General features: G+C 38.2%; 1 protein-coding gene across 1 annotated transcript; it reads right to left on the bottom strand.

Moving 5' to 3' along the window:
- Positions 1-2,508: 2,508 nt before the first annotated feature.
- LOC130711823 (cytochrome P450 734A1) lies at positions 2,509-7,400 on the bottom strand. The gene is made up of 5 exons (XM_057561583.1): positions 6,880-7,400; positions 5,295-5,518; positions 4,930-5,174; positions 4,382-4,748; positions 2,509-3,639 (listed from the first exon to the last, which is right to left on the bottom strand). Exons 1-5 carry the CDS (start codon positions 7,154-7,156, stop codon positions 3,178-3,180), a joined length of 1,575 nt encoding a protein of 524 aa, XP_057417566.1. The 5' UTR covers positions 7,157-7,400; the 3' UTR covers positions 2,509-3,177.
- Positions 7,401-19,236: the final 11,836 nt, after the last annotated feature.

Raw genomic sequence — 19,236 nt, 5'->3', positions numbered from 1 at the left:
AAAAGCTAATGATTCTTCATCATGGAGAGTGTGGGATTGTGAAGTGAAAATCTTAACAAATGCTTCTTCTTTGGAGACAACCAATAATAAAGATTTTTGGGTCTTGCTGTTGTCAGTGGCAGTAGTAGTAGTAGTATGGTTTAGAACTTAGCTACCCAATGTTTTTTTTACTACTCCTATAAAAAATAACTGTATAAAAAAAAGAAGAAACACATATTAAAAAATACAAATAACATTACTAACTTTTTAAAATATATTATTTTTTATTTCACTCTTAATTGTAATATTCTTACTTCTTCTCATAGGATAGATTATATGGAAAACCATTTAATACTCCATTGGAATCCTTAGTATACATATATTATGAAACAAAATTGTTCTCTCGAATTGGACAATTATTTTGAAACAGCACTCACTACCTTCTTCCTCCTTTTTTTTTAGTTTAAAGTAATGTAGAGCATTCAGGAGACTCAAATTTACAGGTACAGTCATAGGTATAACTTATAAGAAAATGGGGGAGTCGCCCCCAAGAGAAAAAAAAGTCCTCAACAAAATGGTATACAAATCATATATATATATATATATATATTCTCCCCTTAAAAGATATTATACAATCTTTTCTAATTAATTGTTCTTGATTTTGCTCAATGTGTTAAATTTTCGCTTCATTCGCCTATTTTTTCTACTTCTATCCATGAAACTCAAAATTTCTAAGTAAGCTAGACCAATTTTATGCTTGTTGATCTACGCGTTTGGAGTCCTTCTTTCTGCATCTTGTTGCTTGATTTCAGTTTATTTACTTTTTTTCTTCCTTCCTCCAAATGAAATCATTGCTAAAAAGAGAACAAGATAATGATCAAGTATATAATCTGGAATAAGTTCTCACTAAAAATTCAAATCATGTGCAAAATATAATTTGTTTAGAAAAATGATTTAGAAACTTGTGCATGTTCAGTGGGTCATTGTAAGTACCTTTGTCATTCAGAAAAAATGACTCTTTATATCAAACCATTGTTACAACCGTGATTTTATATATGGTGTAAAATGACGGTTTGATTTTGTGAATAATGGGGGTTTAAACCGCCACAACATGTTAAATACAAGTTAAGAAACAATTTTTAGAAGTCTCAAACATCCAGCAAACAATTTCCTTTGGATTGGTCATCTCTGTCACCACCATCTCTATCACCTTTCTTGAACCTTTACCATCCTGGCACAGCCTTAGTGATATCCCAACCCACACATTACTAACGCTGCCCTTGAGGCCACCATCTTCTTTCCCATTGTCGATTTCATCCCCAATCTTTCTTCCTCACAATCCTGATTTCTTCCCCCTTTTACAATTTCTCTTTATTTCTTTATTGCGTCTTCATCATTGAAATGAGAAACACGAAAATAAGCCCTTAGATTCAGATAACGAAGAATAAAGCTTTTACATTTTAGCTTTTAGAAAAACAAATTTGCGTTGCAAACCGCCTTATAATTATCCAAGAAACCTTGATTATATTCACAAATAAAACATCAATTATGTAACTACCATATTTTACTTAAAATTGTAGCGGGAACCGCCGTGATAAAACTAGCATGGATAACTAATTTTTTTGGGGAATATTTATCCATTTCTTTTATTTATATCTTTTACACATTGTCTGTTACCTCAAATTTTGAGTTGAGAGAATGATAGAAAAGAGAAGTTGGGGTGAGAGATCAGAGATCAAATTTAACTACGTTTGATTTGCATGAACAGAGAATATAGAGAGTCTGAAACGCGAGTCTACTAACTTTCTCCGATATCCTTGATTTGAGAAGAAATGGTAGGCTGAGCTCACTTGTTATTTCTTATCTGTCCTCTTAACTGACAGTGACAAAACGCCAGAAATGACATTGTAGACTGCGAGTAATGTCTAATTGTACTAGTAAAATTGTTATTTGATAAAAAAACTTTTTACTTTATGTATTACTCACCTCATTTTTTTTCTCTTTCTTTTCTCTTCTATTTCTATCATATCAAAGAACTTTCAAAATCTACTTTTTTTCTCTCTACTTATTTTCTCTCTTCTCTCTTTCTCTCATAAACCAAACCAAACATTACACTTCTTAATTCATTGAATAAAGGATCAATTAGTCAATATAAAATGATTAAATGCAATGATTATTTAATGATGAGTTAATTTGTCTTGTTAAAAAAAGGTTGTTGGTTCTTGTATAGGTCATGCTGATGGGACTGCGTCTGATTAAAGAGAGCTAATGAAACATGTTTGGATGTGCATTCTACTAATATTTTAGGGGTTAGTTTACTTAATTGATGTATGAACTACAAACTTGAATATGAGGTGAAAGATAATGCAAAATTAAGAGGATAAAGAAGGGTTGATCAAGTCTATGTTGTTGTTTTTTTTTTTTCTGATGTACAAAAAAAAAGTCTATATTTTTTTTGATAAGCTTGATCAAGTCTATGTGGTGGATGAATCATTGAGACCCAAAGTCAAGAGATTTTGACAAAATGCGTGGGGACAAAGAGCATTTAATAACCATAAGAGAACCAATAGTTACACTGGTAATTGACAATCAAATAGCCAAGAATGCATTACAAAATTACAAATCTTTATAAAATCAAAAAATTGAAGGGAAAATATACACATCAACATACACATGTTAAAGCACCTATCTAGCAAATTGTTAGCCATCTACTGATTTTTTTTCACTCCTATAAGTGGCACTACTAGATACATTGCAACTGGCAATAGACACTTTTGGCCAAGAATCAAACCAAACCTCACATGCTAGAGTTAGTATGTTCTGAAGAGGAAGAAAAAAACATGGGATAAATGTCCGCAGACAAATGAAAAAGGGCACCGCCGTAAATTACTCACCACACTTCTCTTTTACTTTTTTTTACCCAAATATTCCATAATCGGAAACCATGAGACTAACCCCTCTCCACAGCCAGACGCACTAGTATAAAGCTGATCAAGAAATTTTTTTCATGTTCACAAGAGTTGAGATTCGAACCTCATCTAACTACTTAAGCGATGAAATTCAAACTGCTACACCGACTTACTTGCTTTATATATAACTTTTTTTCTTCAAATTTTCAGAAAAAGCCATTAAGGGGGGTAATTTGGTCCCAAAAACTCAAGCCACATTATATATGCAAGATAGAAGAATCTCTCAATCCTATGAGGACCCTTGATGAGGAGAATCATCAAGTGTTGACAAATGTTGGAAAATGATTGGAGCACCGTACTGAGGGTAAAGTAGCATCAGAACCGTTGGTGCATGCTGATAACTAGGGGCCAACCTGAAACTAAAACGCTGCAGTATCATTGCCAGGGCCAGTTTTGTTTGCAGCACTGCGAGGTTTTGTCCTATGCATGTGCGCACACCGAGGCCAAAAGGTATGAACGCCACAGGATGCTTCGCTGCGCGGGCCACACCTTCAGAGAAACGGCCAGGATTGAATTCGTTCACATCGTTACCCCATATGGCTTGATCGTGATGAACGGCCAGGATTGGAATTAAGAGCTCGGTCCCACGTGGTATCTTGTAGCCACCTAGATCCACGTCCTTTTTCGCCCGTCGGATTGTGGCGATTGTAGGCGGGTACAGTCTTAGAGATTCGTTCACAATCATGCTCAGCTGCACCGGATCATAACCCAAAAAAGAATATTAGATATGTAAATGACTAGAAATGGAAAGCAGAGTGGACAAAATTTATGATTTGATTGTTTGGTTCTTTTAAATCAAGATCTTACCTTTTACAGAAAAAGTAAGAAAATTCAATTATTAATTGATTATATTGTAAGATTAATTTTTTTTACATAATGAAATTGAGATGACAGATTTGCCTGTTGAGGAGGTGTAAATGAACAATGTTTGGTTACATGTTCCCTTCACAAGGGGTAAGAGGAAGCAAGAGGTGGCAACTTGGTTTTTGTGAGGAAACAAGCACAAACACAAAGGCTAAGAGACAAAACATGATTTTTATTTTGGGGTCCAAATATTAATCTCATGTAGCATAAAGTGGGTAATTGGGTGGGGAGAGGGGTTGATATTTGCAAATGCTGCCTCCCTAATTGTCTCACTTATATTCATTCACGCCAAATTTTCCTATTATCTTATTTTCATTCATTTTTTCTTAATGAAGAGTGTTAGTAAACTTTTTTTAACGCACTATTTCTAATACTTTATCTTTGATTAAAATTCATGTAAGTAACACCAAATTTGGAGTGAAGTACAGATCAAATATTTCTTAAATAATGTAACTTATATAGGAATCAAATTTTCAATCTAGAGATTTAAACAAACTTTAACCACTATCACTAATACCTATTAAGTGATGTGAGTGAAAATTAAGTGTAAATGAAGTATTATTCCTTACCATCTTGAGCTTGACAACATGATCTTTGGTGGGCTGGTCACGTGCTCCGCACATCTTGAGGACCTCCTCACGTGCCTGTACCTGCCAATGTGGGTGCATAGCAAGGAGAATGGTTGTCCACGTCAGCAGGTTGGATGTGGTCTGTTTGCCTGCAAAGAAAAAGCTCTTGCACTCTTCCACAATGTCATATACTGTGACATTGGAGGAGCTGGTATTGGAGGCATGAATCATTAACCCAAGCAAATCTTTTGGTCCTTTTTCCACTCCACATGAATTCTCCTTCCTTCTTTCAATAAGCTTCACTAGTGATTTCTTAATTTCCTTGTCCAGTTTCCAAGACTTTATATTCCTCCTTGTGGGAAAGAATCTACAAAATTAATTAAAATCGTACATCATACACAACAACAACACAGTTAATAAATAAGTAAGTACTACTACTATAACAAAAAATAGTACTTCCAAATTAGTACCATATCATGGGATAGTGAAATATCATTAGTTAATTAATTATAATTACAATAATGATGATGTTAATTATAATTAATTACCTGTAACCTGGAATGAAAACTTTTTGAAAAGCATCAGCAGCTAAGACCATTTGTTGGGCTTGAAGGCGGAAAATGGCTTTGCCATCTTCGTAGCTGCTTCCAAACGCGGTCTTAGTGATAACATCTTCTGTTAGAGTTTGAAACCACTCAGAAACTTCTATTTCCACCTCACCCTTTTCGCCACCCATTGCAGCCCACTTCTCCAACATCTCCACCACGCTTGTTGCCATCACCGGCACCAGCAACTAATTAAATGCACATCATGGACAAAGAAATCTTATTTTAAGCTGGTCGAATTTTTTTCTTAAATAAAAAATATGCATCTAATAGAATCATTTACTAATGGGACAGGAGGAGTTAATTACTTTGAGATTTTCCATGTGAAAAGTGGGTGATATTATTTTTCTGTGGTGAGCCCATTTTTCTCCTTTGAGGCTAAGGAGCCCATCACCTTCTAGCTGCTTCACAAGTGGGGGAGCTTCATTTTTTTCATAAAATTCTGACTTGGATGTGAAGATTTCTCTAATGAGGTCTGGATCAGAGACTGTGAGACGAAAAGTGGGTCCAAACCAAACTAGGAATGTTGAACCTGTATGAAATTAATATATATAGTGATCAGAGACTAATTAATTATATAAAGACTAATTAATGAGGTTTTTATTTATTTTTTTACACAAAGTTGGAACTAGCACAGTCCCTCAAGTAGTAAGTGAGGAGTTTGCAAAAAGAGGAAGGGAGCAGGAAACATGACAGCCATTAGTTTCAGAGAGGAAGCATGGATAGTGTAGTGTAGACCCTACAGCACAGAGACATTGAGAGAGATAGAGATGGCAAGAAGACAAGTCATTTTTAAAACGGTTACCAAACATATACAACTACATTGTCAAAATTCAATTCCTCCCATACAAAACAAAACAAAGAGGACATGGAAAAGAGAGCAAAAGCAGATGACAACTCCACAATGCCAGCAAAGTGCACTTGCTAGCAGCATATCCCAAAAATTTTAAAAAATGAAATTATAATTTTGTATGTGAGTACTGATGAGAGGACTTAAAATTGAATCAACAAGCTGATTATTTTCTATTAAAATAGGAAAATGGAATTAAATTAATTAACAATATGGATATGGACAATATTTGTATTACACTGACATCCTTACAGAGCAGTACTCAGAAGGAAACAAATGTCTGATCACACATCAAACTGAAGCCTTGTTGGATTTTGAGAACAAAAGAGTTGAGGAATCAAGGAGGGTAAGTGAAGAAAGAAAAGAAGGGGAAAATCAGGTGGAGCTACCGTCCAAATTCAGAACTCAACATCATGCTTCAAACAGCTAGGTGCTAGCTCAGAAAAAGAAAAGCCTGAAAAGTTGGAAAAAAGAAGCAGCACTCTAACTCCAAAATGAGTCCTGCTAGAAAGGAAAAAAAGCCTCAAATTCTGAAGGAAGTAACAAGAAACTAGGCATAATCATCATTATCTTCCTCATCATGGCACTGAAGAACTCCAACTTTAATGATGAAGAAGAAGAGGACTTTAATTCTTTAGAAGTAGAGATAATGATAAGAAAGATTAAGAGTCTGTTTGTTTCCCGGTCAGCCGCTTTCTAAGTTAATTTCATTGAGTAAGAGACTTAGAGTTATTTGGAAAAAAATAATTTGAAACAAACGCACTCTAATTTTAGAAACCATATTAAATGACAAAAGTACATTTTCAAAGAGTTGAAAGATATTCAGATTGCCTCAACGGAGGATACTTGTAGCGAGAAAAAAAGGGTATGAAGATATTCCAAAATCAAATGCAATATTTGTTCATTTTGAAATTGAGAAAAGAAGTTAAAAGGAAAAGAAGGAAACAAAACAAGCAAGCAAGCAATCACCAAGCCCTGTTTTTGAAATGTGTATTAATTTGAAGGTGGAAGAAAATGTTGAAGGAAGAGCAATTGAGTAGTACCATAAATTTTCTTCCAGTGATGGTAGAAGGAGAGTACTCTAGGGAGAATGTTGTGAGAGAAAGGCATAGGTTGAGAAGAAGCCTTCAACATCATCCCCACAAGTTCTCTAACATTTCCAATGAAGAAACGATAAGGGGGTCCTCTGATTCCTTGTCTGGAGAAATGGCCTTCAATTTTTCTTGGTCTCCACCAGAGCAAGATTAAAGCCTTGAGGAAAAAAATGAGGAGAATGAAAGAGATAGAAAGGAGCTTAAGCCATGACAATAGCTCCTCCATGTTAGAGAAAGAGAGAGAGAACTAATTGTCTTTTGTAAAGAGAACACAGAAAATCTTGCTTTTCTGAGTTTGGGTTTGGGTTTGGTTCTTATCTATTTGCTTTGGTTTATGTTGGTTGTTAGTGGCTTGGCTTTTTAATACTACATGGAAAGAGAGAGAGAAGAGAAAGAGAGAGGTGGCTTGGCTTTGGCGACAGATAGAGAGAGAGGTGTTAACCAAGGCCAACGGCGTAGGGGCCGCCACTGGAATTCTAAGGGTCAACGAATAGCAACTTTTTTTTTATAAGCAAGAAAATAAATGAATCATAACTTTTAAGACGGTGTTACCCTTGTCTTTTTCTTTTTGTATTTTCATGCCCCTTTTTATTTAGTTTTATTTTTTATACTTTCTTAAAAAAAATCTTTTAGTATTTACATATCCTCACCATGTCATAATATTTATCATCTATGTTAATTTTCCTCGACTTCATCCGCTTCCATATCTTCACCTTTAATTAGTTCATAACCTGCCGAGATGTCGTGTAACTCAATAATTTTCGCTATCTCTATTACTAGTTGAACATATGACATTTCTTCATCTTGGTAAGACACTTCATTATCTATGTCATCATTGTCCACATGGTCGCGATATTTTGTCTTGATTGCTGAACACTAGTAACGTCTATCTATTCGAGTTCTTAGATATGATTTTTTTTTTGTTACAAGGAGGGGCAAGCCCCCAAAAACAAGAAGAAAACTAAACAGAACTAGTAGAAGAGGACGACGCCTCTCCGGAATCCAGCCTAATCAATTGGTAGCATTCTCCAAAGGGGGGGGGGGGGTGAAACACTTGGGTAGCAAAGGGAAAAAAAACCCGACATGGGCAATGTAGTCCGCAAAATTATTGGCCTCCCGGTGCGCATGCTGGAACCGCAGACCACCGTGGTCAAGCTGCAACCGAGCCACATGCTGGTGAACCTCCGCATAACGGTGCTCCTCATCTACAATCTTGTTCAAAATTTGAATAACCTCCAAAGAGTCACTCTCGATAATTGCCTGAGAAATGTCAAGACTAATGATCACCTCCACAACTGTAACCACAGCCTGAAGCTCAGCAAAAAATGAGTTTGCATAGCTGAGATGGCCAAGATTGCGACAAAACCTCATGTACCAGGCCACGGAGGAGTCACGGAGAACTCCGCCACAGGACGCTTCCAAGTTCGACGATACAACGCCATCAACATTGCACTTAAGTCACCCAATCTTAGGCTGCTCCCACCGCACACGAGGCCTCCGCTCACCCACCCTTTCGAAAGTACCACTATGCTCACCAGGAACGTGGCCCGGCCAGCCTACCAGAGCCTCCACCTGCTGCTCCAAACCCATGGACCCGATCAGACCCCAAATCTTCGATCAGATGTGCTCGGTGCTAAATTGGAGAAGACAAACTCATTTCGCCTCTGCCAAATTGCACATAGCGCGATCACGAAAAACCGTGGCCAATCAATGCTCCCATGCGTTGAACCCAAATCTCCGATATTGCTTTCCAACCAGGTCCCCTCGAGAAAAAGCTCGAATCACCTGCTACCCCATGCACTAAGTTCCAAAACTGCAAAACTTCTATTCATACGAACTTCTATGATAATTTGAATCGACTCTTGTGCTTTTATCTCTGGTGGGTTTGAACCACTAACAATAAAATAAGAATACTTTGTCTCTAAATAATGCTTGAATTCAAAGATTTTTTTTGATGATTCTGTAAAAATTATCCTCTCCTCCTCACTACGACAATGTAACCATTTGGCGTCCAAATTCAGCATCAACCACGACAACGACGCTCAATTTGGTTGATTTGTGTCAATTCAACGGAAGCAAAGTCGATGCAAAGAGCTAAAAAAACTACTTAAACGTTGAGTGGCCGAGATGACGCAACATTGCGTTGGTTCAATGATCATTAGTGTCAACTTAATGCTCATGAGCTTCGGTTAAATTAAAGCTTCCTCTAAGTTCATCGACCAACTTAGCGTCGACATTTGGATGCGTAGAGACGACTTAAGTGTGACGCTACTATTGCCAGTGAACTTTGCGTCGACCGCAATCAACGCAAAGTTGTAAGTCTATGGTTTCATTGCACAGTCTCGAGGCCTAGCGTCGGCTTCGGCGAGCCTTAATATTACCTATGTCCTAAGCAACACGTCTTTACAGTTAGCGGTAGCTGGGTCAACGTTACCTGCTATTGGTTTCTCTACCCCACCCCCATTATAAGCCTTCTTCTTTCTTCTCTCTTTTATCTCTTAAATCGTAATTCTAACTAGCTTCTAAAATTTCTTCGTCTGCTGCCCAACCCTCACGCTCCCATCGGCCGCACCTCCACCCCTTCGTCGCCTTCACCCTCTTCCATCACCCTCATCCTCGGCTACTCCGTCTTCAGCCGCCCACATCCCGACCTTCTTCCCTCTATTGTTGGCCCCTTCACTGCCCACACTCTCTTCCATTACCTTCCTCATCCCCTTTATCCTTTGCCACCCCATCCTAACCTTCTTCCCTCTGTTGTTTAGATTTCCAAGCCTACAAACATACACAAATTCCAACTTTGAAACAAAATCCCCTTCGTAGATAGGTTGGTCGGTGACTGTCATCAAATCATAAAAACGTTGAGCTTCTGCATTTGATTCTTCTTACTCTAACCAAGTCTCATCAATCTCATGCCTAAAAGCATCATGCACCATATGTTTCATATGGACGAAGTTGTCTTCATTCGCTACATTCACATCACTACAACTTGATCCAAATACCCTTTCAATGGTGACGAGGACATCTAATCCCTCTATCAGTTGAACATAGATCTTGTTGTTCATGAAACACCGTATACTCATCGACTCCGTGATACAATTTAGGCTTTAACCCACATGAAGGAAAGGTTTTCCATGAATATTATTGATGGGTAAACACCCTATTTATTCAAATACATTGTTGACTATTAATAAAAACTAAATCCTAATTATAGGCATAATTACATAAGAATTAATACAAGAATATTCTATTTTATCACACCCTCGCAGTCGAAGCGGGAGGTTTACCGACACTGAGACTGGAACGAAAATCATCAAAGAGGACCTGAGGAAGGCCCTTAGTAAATATGTCCGCAATCTGGTGGCGGGAAGGAACATGAAGGACGCGAGCCTGGCCACGCGCGACCTTTTCCCGAACAAAGTGGATATCCATTTCTATATGTTTGGTACGCTGATGGTGCACTGGATTTCCAGATAGGTAGATGGCACTAACATTGTCACAGTGGACCAATGTTGCCTGAGAGAGAGAGAAGTGAAGTTCGAGAAGTAAATTGCGGATCCAACAGGACTCGGAGACAACATTAGCAACACCCCTGTATTCAACTTCAGCACTAGAGTGAGAGAGGGTGGGTTGTCGCTTGGAGGACCAAGAAATGAGGTTGTCGCCAAGGAAAACACAGTAACCAGAAGTAGAGCGTCTGGTGTCAGGACATCCCCCCCAGTCAGCATCAGTGTAAGAAACAAGTTTCTCAATGGGGGAAGGATACAAATGTAGACCGTAAGACATGCTTGAGGGCAAGCAGGTGCTCGGTGCGGGGAGCATGCATATGTAGGCAAACTTGCTGAACTGCATAAGAAATGTCAGGACGAGTAAATGTTAGGTACTGGAGAGCACCAGCAAGACTCCGATACAAGGTGGCATCCTCACAAGGAGTCCCAGAAGAAGAACTGAGCTTCTGCTTAGTATCAACCGAAGTAGCAGAAGGGTTGCACGAAGCCATGCCGGCTCGAGCAAGAATCTCACTAGCATAAGTGCTCTGACTGAGAAAGAGGCCACCTGCATGTCGAGCGACAGCGATGCCAAGAAAGTAACTCAGAGGACCAAGATCCTTCATAGCAAATTCTGATGCAAGAAGTTCCATAAAGGAGTTGCGGAGATCATGCGACGAAGCAACCAGAATGATGTCATCAACATAGAGAAGTATGTAGGCAATATCAGGACCCCGCCGGAAGATGAAAAGAGAATGATCTGAAGTGTTGTGTCGGAAGCCAATAGAGGAAACATAGTCAGCAAACCGCTGATACCAAGCACGAGGCGCCTGTTTCAGACCATAAAGAGACTTCTTCAGGCGGCAGACATAGTCCGGGTGGTGAGAGTCGCGGAAACCTAATGGTTGATGCATGTAGACAGTCTCATGGAGATCACCATGCAGAAAGGCATTATGGACATCCAACTGATGAATGGGCCAGGGTTTAGAGAGAGCAATGCTGAGAACTGTCCGTATGGTAGCCGGTTTGACCACGGGGCTGAAAGTCTCGGCACAATCCACACCTGCAATCTGAGACCTGCCATCACCTACAAGACGAGCCTTATAACGCTCAAACAAACCATTAGACTGCTTTTTATGGCGAAAAATCCACATACAGCGAATAACATTAGTATCACAAGGACGGGGAACCAACTCCCACGTATTATTTCTAATAAGAGCATTAAATTCAGACTACATAGCGGACTTCCAATTGGGATCGGATAAGGCTTGTTTTGGGTTATGAGGCAAGGGTGAGATGGACGAGTCATCAATAGAGACCGAAAGACTAAAAGGCTTTTTAGGTTTGGAAATACCGTGCATACTACGGGTGGTCATGGTCCGAATTGGAGGTGAGGGTGGGACCGGAGGCAAGGGTAAAGGCGCGGAAGAAGTAGGCGAGGAGGTGGGGGCCGATGAGGGCGACGTAGAGTCAGTGAGACTCGACGGTGGGATCGAAGGGTCAGGAGGACGTGTGGATGTCGTTTGCCAATGATAGATCAGAGAAGGAGGTAGGTCCTCGGTGAAACAATCATAAGAGGAGGTAGAGTCCAAGGGCAAATCAGTAAAAGGAAATCTAGTTTCATCAAAGATAACATGCCGCGAAATTATTAGTTTTCTGTTTGACAAATCATAACATTTATAACCTCTGTGATTCATCGGATACCCCAAGAAAACACACGGAGACGATCGTGGTTGTAGTTTGTTTATTGTAGCGGAAGGAAAAAAAGGAAAACCTAGACAACCAAAGACACGTAAGTATGAGTATGAAGGGTCACGATGATACAACAACTGAGTAGGAGAATCATTTCTAAGAGTCTTGCGGGGCAGAATGTTCAGAATGTACGTTGCCATTTGAAGTGCATGATGCCAAAAGGAAGGAGGAACAAACGAATGAGCCAAGAGGGTGCGGATCATGTTGTTAATGGTGCAGATTTTTCATTCTTCTTTGCCATTTTGAGAAGAAGTGTGAGGGCAAGAGAAGCGAAAAATAAGGTCATTAGCGTCACAATACCGGCGAAAGGAATCATTGTCATATTCATGTCCATTCTCACATTGAAGACATTTAATATTTGCTGAAAATTGAGTTTTAATAAGTGTAGCAAGAGTAGTAAATATATCATAAACATGAGATTTCTTGCTAATCGGAAACGTCCATAAAAAATCAGTGTGATCATCCAAAAACAAAACATAATAGCGATGACCAGCAGTGCTTAAAACATGAGACGTCCATAAATCACTATGCAAAATATCAAATGACCTCAAAGTAATAGTTTCAGAGGAACTGAAAGGCAACCGAACATGTTTGCCTAAAACACAAGAATCACAAACAGTACTAGAACACGAAGGTTCACAATAAATAAGTTTATTATTCCTAAGGTGATTTAAAGCTGAGGAAGCTGGATGACCAAGACGATTGTGCCAGACACCAGAAGCAAGACCAGCAAAATGAGAGGAACGGGTGACTAGGTAGAGGTCGCCGAGGCTGTTACATCGCAGGAGAGGCATCCCAGTCTGGAAGTCAGACACCGAGAATCCAAATGGATCAAAAGAAACATAAACATTATTGTCAGTAGTGAGTTGGCGCTCAGAAGTTAAGTTTTTAATAATTTGCGGAGTGTGCAAGACATGGTTGAGTGCTGAAGGTTTGTGAGGGGTGGGAATAGAAGTGTGTCCCGAACCCTGAATTGGAATGCCCTGACCACTACTAACTATCAGTTTCTGATTTAAATGACTTAAATTAGAATAAGACGTGAGAGTAACCTGAGATGCCGCAGTATGGGAAGAGGCGCCGATGTCCATGTACCATGTGGTGTCTAGAGGAGTCAAGGACATGGTGTGCATGGCAGCAGCGATATCAGTGGGTGCTGGAGAAGCAGTAGCGGAGTAGGCCTGAGGACGCTGACCCAGAATGCCGGGTTGCTGCGGAGGATCCAAGGGACGCGACCACTGAGATGTGGGGTAAGGACAAGGAGGCATGCCCCAAGGGGAAGGAGCCCAACCAGGGGGAGGAGCCCAACCCCAGGGATTCCAGGATGCCTGCGGAGGCGGGCGCCATGGTGGAGGAGCCGCAACAGAGGAACCAGAGGAGCCAGATGATCCAGTATAGCGGGAGCCACATTTCTTTTTAGGTTTACCAGAACTACCCTGAGAGTTGCGATTTTTCCCTGACCCAGAACGGTATTTAGAGTGTCCCTGATTGCTGCGGTTGGTTGTGCGCTGCTGAGAAGAGTCATCAGGGTCCCGTGGAAGGGAAGCAGAGGTGTGCAAAACAGTCTGAGAGGCAAGGCCTGACATCTTGGCGAGACCGGTTTCCTCTAGAATTAGCATGGAGCGAACCTTGAGGAAAGGAGGCAAAGGCTCACTCTGACGGATCAGGGTGGCAACACCACGAAAAGGCTCAGTGAGACCAGAGACCAACTGGAGAACAAGACGATGGTCACTAACTGGGGCACCAACATTCCTCAACTGATCAGAGATATGTTTCAGACGCTGACAATAGGCCGAAACATTAGGAAAGTCCTCCATGCGAGTAAATATGAAATCCTGGTCGAGAGCGACAACACGAGAGTTATGATTGTCCTCAAACATAGAAGCTATACGGTTCCAAGTAGCCATAGCAATAGAACCTTTCTCCATAACAGTGGAGAGAAGGTCAAAGGAGATGGTGGAATAAATCCACTGTTTGACAGTAGAGTCAAGAGTGGCCCACCGGGCATAGGAAGGATCAGTGTGCGCAGGAGGCTCCATGTCAGCTTGAGGAATGATGTGGTGGAGCACCTGAGTAGCGTGAGCATGAGTTTCAAACAATTCAGCCCAAAGAGCATAATGATCCTTGTCTATCTCGAGTTTGAAGGGAATGTTGTTTTTGATATTGGTGACAGCAAGGGCCGGATGAAAGTCGGACTTAGCCGGCGGGACAGGTGGAGGGACCACGGTAGTGGTGGTGTCACTGGTAGGGGCGCCGTTGGTGGAGCCTGAATCTGCCATTAAAACAATCAGAAAAAAAAATAAGGAATTTTTTTTTACAGTTTTTTTTTGCTGGACGGTTCAACTGTTTGGTCGAACCGGTCTGGTTGAGCCGGTTGGAAGGCTTCTCGGGTCTGAGAAGCAGGCGGGTCGGATCTGCCAAACAGATCCTGGGCCGCGGGTTGCAAGGAGATGCTAACCCTGTGAGCGGCGGCGCACGTCCGTTATGGAAGAAGGGAGTGGTGCGGCGGCGCGAAGAGGAGGTGCGGGCCTGGGGAGATCGTAGCGATCTAACGGTAGAGGTTCGTTGGGAACGAACTCGGAGGAGCTACGACGCTGCAAAGAGCGGCGCGGTGGCTAGCTTTGTCCGGCGGCGCGAAGAGGAGGCGCGGGGGAACTCAGCGGCGGCGGCGGCTACACTATGAGTGAGCGGCGGCTATGAGAGAAGGAGAAAAAGGAAATAAAATAATATTAAAAATTAGGTCAGATAAGGAAGGATCTGAACCTGCTCAATGATACCATGAAGGAGGTCTAACTCAACCCAAAAGCTAGCTCAAGAGTTAAGGTTTGCACAACCATATATAAGCAATTGTTTGGCCACATCTCTAGCCAATGTGGGGTATAGTTTATCATACACTCACATATGGTAATTTGTCTATTATAATAGTTGGATACTTCTACCATTTCATAAATTTAATTTAAACATGTCAAATATAATAATAATGTGATTATTCAAACCATTAAAAAATATATGAACTGAAAGTTTATAACAGTCTAATATGAAAATAAAGCTGTCATCAAGAATTCAAGATTCAACATATTTTTCTTTCAAAAAGAAAAAAATTCAACATATTTTTGGCACGGGAAGATTCAAATTTAAAATAAAAAAGTATTGACTATTATTATTTTTTATTTTATTTTTAAATATTTTTTTTGAAGGTTTAAATTTATTATTATTTATTTAGTAGTATCTCAAGAAAAATAAATCTATTATATTTACAATTAATAATTAAAATTTTAAATAGTTCAATTATCAAAATGCGCCTATCAAAAGGTCAGAAAAATAAAAGTTCCATATTTTTTTATTTTGCATTTAAATTACTTGGTTTTTTTATGTCTATGAATGATAGATTAAGTGGTAAGAGCAGGTGTCTGATGAACATATATAAGTTAGGGAGGGGGTGGTTCATATATCAACCTTGAAGGGTTGTGATTTATCTTTTCGACATAAAAATAAATATTTGGTTTTCAAAAGCCAAATTTAACTATAAGAGCGTTGAGAAACCGTCATCTCAATAAAAGACGATAATAAACTCAAGGCAAACAAAAACAATAAAATCTATTTCATAATACAAGCATAAATTAAAAGAGACGGAACCCAAAAGACCGCCTCAGACAAAACGACGAACATAAAGCAAAACTTTGAGGTTGGATAACAATCGACATCATAACGAACTAGCTTCCACCACCAAGAAAATAAATTTCTTAAAATAGTAATTACTTGAATTATTTGGATGGTATGATTTGACTACAAGTTTCCATACTCACATAGTCATTTGACTACAAGTTTCCATACTCATAGTCATAAAAAAAATCAAAAATATTAAGAACAAAAATTGGCTTATTCAAAAAAAAAAATCATATTTACCCTACACTCACATAGTCATGATAACAACTTTAATACAATTTTTTAATTGTAATCTAAGGGTATCCATCAATCGATATATAGTTAGAGACTAACATCTTTTGAAATGTAGAGATTACATGAATGAGTTTTGTCACTCACAACCCTTCTAATAATTGAACCTAATTGTGCCAAAATTTGTTGGTATATCACAATGTTTTGGCAATCGCCTCTTAAGAAAGAAATATTATTTGTATGCATGCTTTATTTTTCTTTAAAAAAATGATGGCATATTTAGTAGTACTGTATAAACGTCAAAAAAAGGCTAACCAGTCAATGGCCCCCTCTTAGAAAAGGCTGAGATCATGGATTAACGCATATTTGTTTGGTAGTTTGAAACGCCAATATGAAAACACCAGTTTTAAAAATCTTCAAAAAGAAAATATTTACCTAAAAATTAAACAAACTAAAAAAACAAATTCTTCCATCTAACCCCTTTTAATTCAAACTCCTCATCGTCTTAGTCAAACCATATACACCTTAAACATCATGAGTATTGTTTGTTAAATGCTGTGTGAGGTCATGTTTGCTGTTCTTAACAAACCATGACTTATAAATATGTGCAGTGACATTGATAGCCAATTAGCCATGAAGGTTGAATCCATCCAAATATTATATAAAAAAAGTTTAGCTGATTTGATTATGTCAATACTACCTACCTTCATTCATTCCTCGGAATAGAGTATGATCAGAAGACTTTTTTGCCACTGGCAGAGGATAACAGAACTGCTTATTCACATTTTATTGAATTATTTGGGGTTCCTATTTGCTATGGGATTTTGCAGATGCAGAATCGAGTCTGTCTACAAGTTTTTCTCGACAAAACAGAACTGCATTCAATAAAAGAGAGATCCTTGAGAACATTCATCTGAAGTGAGCACATAAAAAACAGGGCACTTTACACAACAACCAATACTATTCATTATTTATATTGAACATAAAAATAGAATTTTTAAAAAAATATCATAGTTTTTAAGATGATGAAGAATTTGAAATAAATAATAATGTTTAAAGTGGAGGGATCCCCTTTCTTCCGGATACGGATCCTCTCGGGCTGATATCGCACGATACGTATCCCGATACGATACGAAAATCAACCAAACGATACGTATCCCATGTATGTATTTTTTTGTGTTCGTATCGTGACCTGTATCGCGCATATCGCATGAGTATCGCACGATACGTATCCCGATACGATACAAAAACAGTTTTTCAAATGCCGTTTCATCTTACTCCCCTAGAAAAATTAGGGAGTGGGCATTTAATTTCATTAAAAATTAGTAAATTGCTCTAAAAAGTGATGTTTTCTTTGATTCTTTCACCATTTCACGTTCAACTTCACTTCAGCAGCCCTTTCATGTTTCACGTTCAACTTCAGCAGCCCTTTAATGGCTTGGAATTAGGGAGTGGACATTTAATTTCATCTCTTTGATGTTTAGTACTTTAGTTTGGCTTATGGCTTGGAATTAGGTTGAACTTGAACTTTGTGAGACTATTTTTCTACTTATGACTTGGATCTTTGATTATTTTGAACTATATTTAGATGATATATTAGTATATTATTTAATTTATGACTTAATTTTTTTTGTGTCCGTATCTTACGATACACGTTACGATACGATACACGACACGGAATTAGGGTCTAGCGATACACGATACGTATCTCGATTTGACTACCTTGCTCTCCATCCCCTCAAGCGGAAATTTCAGCCACACGATTCATCCATTTGTTGCATCTTAAAAACAATAATGCCATGACAGTTTATGGCATTTCAAAATACCACCCATGCCACATCGTATATATCTTTTTTATCATTGATTTTGTTCAATGTCTGGAAGAAAAAAATTACAATAGGATATACTATAAAAATGAAACTCATATACTATATATTTTGCAAAAATAATTTTATTGAAATATTGAATTTAAACCAGTAAGTACTATTATATGATACACAAATTAATTATTAAAAAAATTAGAATAGTTTGTCGAAATTGTTTAATTTCCAGACCAACATTTAGTATATTCTATGGATATTTGTGAACGATAATAATATATATTTTATATCATAAACTTTAAATACTTTATAGTATTATAATTAAACTTTTCGGTTTAAATTACAAAATTTTTTTTTTGGTCTTTTTTAAATTATAAATATACATTAAGTCCAACTTTTTTTATTTTTTTTATTTTCTATTCTTAAAATTAAAAAATAAAAACTAAAATGAATATAGAAATTATTTAAGTAAAAGATACATGATATTAATTTTATTCAAATATTTAATTTAAATATTAATATTTAAACTAAAAAAAGTATTTTTGCAACATATATAGTTTAGCACATTTTAGTTTTTTATTTTTTATTTTCCAAACACTCGAACAAAGACAACAAATAACAAGATACTATGATAGCATTTCACACTATTATGATGATAAGGCATGGTCATGAAGTCATAAGCGTTACTATTTTTACAATGCAATAAGATGTATCCTACGGCTGAAATTTCAGATGGAGAGGCTGGAGAGGGATAATGGCTGGAGAGGATCCAGATCCATAGTGAACAACTTGTGTCATCTTTTTGAAACAATCACTACAGCATTTTTGGTCTACGGCAATGCCAGGAAAGTGTTCCCTAAAGCCAAATAACCGTTGCTGAAAGTTTCAGGAACGGTTTTGCATATGTCGTATTAAAAGCCGTGGCCTTTTCCTTCTAGCAACGGTTTTCCAACTTTCGGCCACATACCAGAAAAACCGTTGTCTTAATATGAACTTCAGCAACGTTTTTATATGATCCTAACGGCAACGGTTTCACTTCCAGCCACACATTATAAATGTAGTCTTATGTTTGTTAAGCAACGGTTTAACAATACAGTCTTGCTACGATTTTGTAAGCGTCGCCTTACAGTAAAAGAACGATTATGGAACCGTTGCTAGAAATATTATATTACCTACAAAAACCTATGCTTACCACAAACAGCTTCAGAAGACTACAATTCTACGATTAATCCAATAAACTTTTTCCTTTACAGTCCAACAACTGAAACACACCATTACAACTTTACAAGCATTCTAACTCATAATAATAATAATAAAGAACAATACACTCACTATGAAGAATCAAGTCATGTAAA

This window comes from Lotus japonicus, chromosome 4, assembly GCF_012489685.1.
Source record: "Lotus japonicus ecotype B-129 chromosome 4, LjGifu_v1.2".
NCBI lineage: Eukaryota > Viridiplantae > Streptophyta > Magnoliopsida > Fabales > Fabaceae > Lotus > Lotus japonicus.
This window is presented reverse-complemented; position numbering and strand designations above follow the sequence as displayed.

Bases quoted from the DNA above. Each gene is read 5' to 3' on its own strand.
- LOC130711823 (XM_057561583.1), bottom strand. From the start codon at position 7,156: ATGGAGGAGCTATTGTCATGGCTTAAGCTCCTTTCTATCTCTTTCATT. The intron at 5,175-5,294 runs GTAATTAACTCC...GCATTTAATTAG, and splicing joins TTCACATGGAAAATCTCAAA to TTGCTGGTGCCGGTGATGGC. The intron at 4,749-4,929 runs GTAATTAATTAT...TTAATTTTGTAG, and splicing joins GTTTTCATTCCAGGTTACAG to ATTCTTTCCCACAAGGAGGA.